This window comes from Macrobrachium nipponense, chromosome 7 (assembly GCF_015104395.2).
Source record: "Macrobrachium nipponense isolate FS-2020 chromosome 7, ASM1510439v2, whole genome shotgun sequence".
Lineage (NCBI taxonomy): Eukaryota > Metazoa > Arthropoda > Malacostraca > Decapoda > Palaemonidae > Macrobrachium > Macrobrachium nipponense.
The window spans coordinates 100,213,636-100,216,135 of NC_061109.1; the positions used below are offsets into that span (position 1 = coordinate 100,213,636).

The 2,500-nt window shown below is 32.3% G+C and overlaps 1 protein-coding gene across 1 annotated transcript in view; it reads left to right on the top strand.

The window, feature by feature from the left end:
* The window catches only part of LOC135217784 (mediator of RNA polymerase II transcription subunit 12-like protein), a 375,610-nt gene that overhangs the window by 247,706 nt on the left and 125,404 nt on the right, over positions 1-2,500 (top strand). The window contains 1 exon segment of the mRNA XM_064253813.1: positions 879-1,063. Coding sequence (XP_064109883.1) covers positions 879-1,063 — 185 coding nt within the window.

Here is a 2,500-nt window from a genome sequence, read left to right on the forward strand (position 1 = left end):
AGGTGAAATATTCCCATAATATGGGGATCTAAATGTGTAATGACTTTTTAGACCATAAGCTTGGGATAAAATCAATAAAATCTAACAGTCCAATTAATTTTATTAAAATAAATTTTTTATATAGATAAGCAAGTTATTAGAAAAAATTAAAACCAGATGTTTATTTTAGATACTTCAGTAAGGGGTCTAAATGGGGAATAGGATTTATTTATATTGGATTAGACATGCCTAACACAACAGATTACTACAAGCAAATTAGAGAATAAAGTATAGCAAGATGATGGTTACGAAGTTAAAGTACTAAACGACAAACATGGAGGAAAGTGAAAAATAAAGTAAGATAAGAATATCAAGATCACTATGATAAGGCTACGATGGGAAACAGAGGTGTGTAGTATGACACTGGGAAGAGTTATAGATAGTGAGAGTGAGATTTGTTGTTGGGATTAAGATTGGAGAAGGGGAATTAGAGCAAAGGAAAGAGCCATCTAACTCTGGCAGAAAACAGGCAGGGGAGGATAGAGATATATTCAGAGAAAAGAGGATTGATACATACGGCTGATGGTAGCACAGCAGAGGGGAAAGAGGAGTGGAAAAGAAAGTTTTCAGGTTATATAGGTAGACCATGCGGAGAATAGGTAGTATATTTATAGAATGTTAAATCTGACAGTAATATTAAAGTAAATGAAAAATATAATAAAATAATGGCAGTTATCAGCGCAAAGAAAGTAATAGAAAAATATAATATTACCCCATCTTTTACAAGTTAGAAAATATCTCTTACAACTTACTAGATTTATTTATTTGTTGTGATATAACTTTACACAGGAAAGGAACATTTATCTTTTATCCATATTAATAGATGTGCTTTTGTACAGGATCTAGATGAGTGGACACTTCGCATTTCATGGTTAGATCTGCACCTTATGTATGAACAGCAGCGCACTCAGCCTCAGGAACTAAATGCTTGGCTTGACAATGTTGCTCAGGCAGCCATTGAAGTCTTCCATCTAAGCCATGATACAAACACAACCTCCCATTCTCTTTCACTATCATCACAAAGGTATTTTTCCTTGAGCTGTTAATCTTTCTGCATAGGAAGCTATACTTTTAAGTTAATACTAATTGAGTTTCCCCAGCATGAAAACCCTAATTTCTTTACATTTGCTTCATTATAATACTGCCAGAGGAAGTGAACAAAATCAAAGTGAAAGAAAGAACCAAGAGTCACCACTCTTATGTATTTAAGTGATGTTCAACTGCTTTTAAATTGTAAGATAAACCACCACTTTCATCATTAGAGCTCCTGCAGTTTGACCAAATGCTTAGTCTTGAGCTTTAATATTGTTGCAGTTAGGTATAACTAATGAATCCAGGTAGCAGGAATGTACATCTTCCAAGGTGAGGATTTTGGATTAGGCTAATAGGCTATGTCATGCATGCAGATTTTCCTGTCAACTTTGAAAATGCTTTAAAAATGTAATTGCTATAATTCATTACTAAATATCATTAATTAGTCAGTTTTTTCATTACACATTGATCATTTTAATTTTCAGAGTAGAAAACAAAATTTAACCTTTAGCTTAACTTCTCATACAAGTAATGACTGTGATTGGCAGTTTTCCCTATATTTAATTTGCAACTTAGTTATAAAGTAAGTGTTCCATTTTATTTTGTCATAGTTACTTGGAAACATTTAAAATGAATTATGTACTGCTGAAATTTCCCGTTATCTTTAATATTAGTTTTTTTTGTTATAAGGGAATGGGAAATGTATATAAGCAGGTCTATTTATTTATGTATTATTTCACCTGATAGTGCCATCTCAATTTTAAATAAGACAAAGTTTGGTTTCCTCAGTGGGCTGTAGCAAATACTTTCCAGTACTAGTTATTGACATTAAACTAGTATTTTCCAATGCAATATGTAGTTCCCAGTGGAATAATATGAGCCATAACTCAAATTATTACCTTATTTAATAAAAAGTTTATGTATACTAGTATCATCTGACATGGTTTCAAATCCATTACAGTTTGCCTTATTTTAACAGATTTGAAACCATTAAATCATTGTTAAAAGCTTTTAATGTCAACCTTGTTTTTTTCCTATAATAACACACTAAAAGGAATGTTGATAACAAATGGCCCCAGAGAAAGCAACAACATAATATATAAAATTCCATGTATGGATTGTCCCTCATTTTATCTCGGACAGTCTAGCAAGGGCCTAGAAGTATGGCTAAGCCAGCATAAATGTTCTGTAAAAACTGGGCAAACATCTAATGCAATATTCATTCATTAAAGTGAAAACAACCACCAAATAAATTGGGTTGGTAGTTCAGTAATTGCAAGGTCAAGAGATGTCTTATCACAAAATCTTTTAGAATCTGCTTTAATACAACTTACTTTTCTCGAAAGGTCTCGCGGATACTCCGTCGTTTATTTTCCTTCGTGGCATATATCTTTATTTATGGATTTATCACGTTCCTAACTTTCATGAT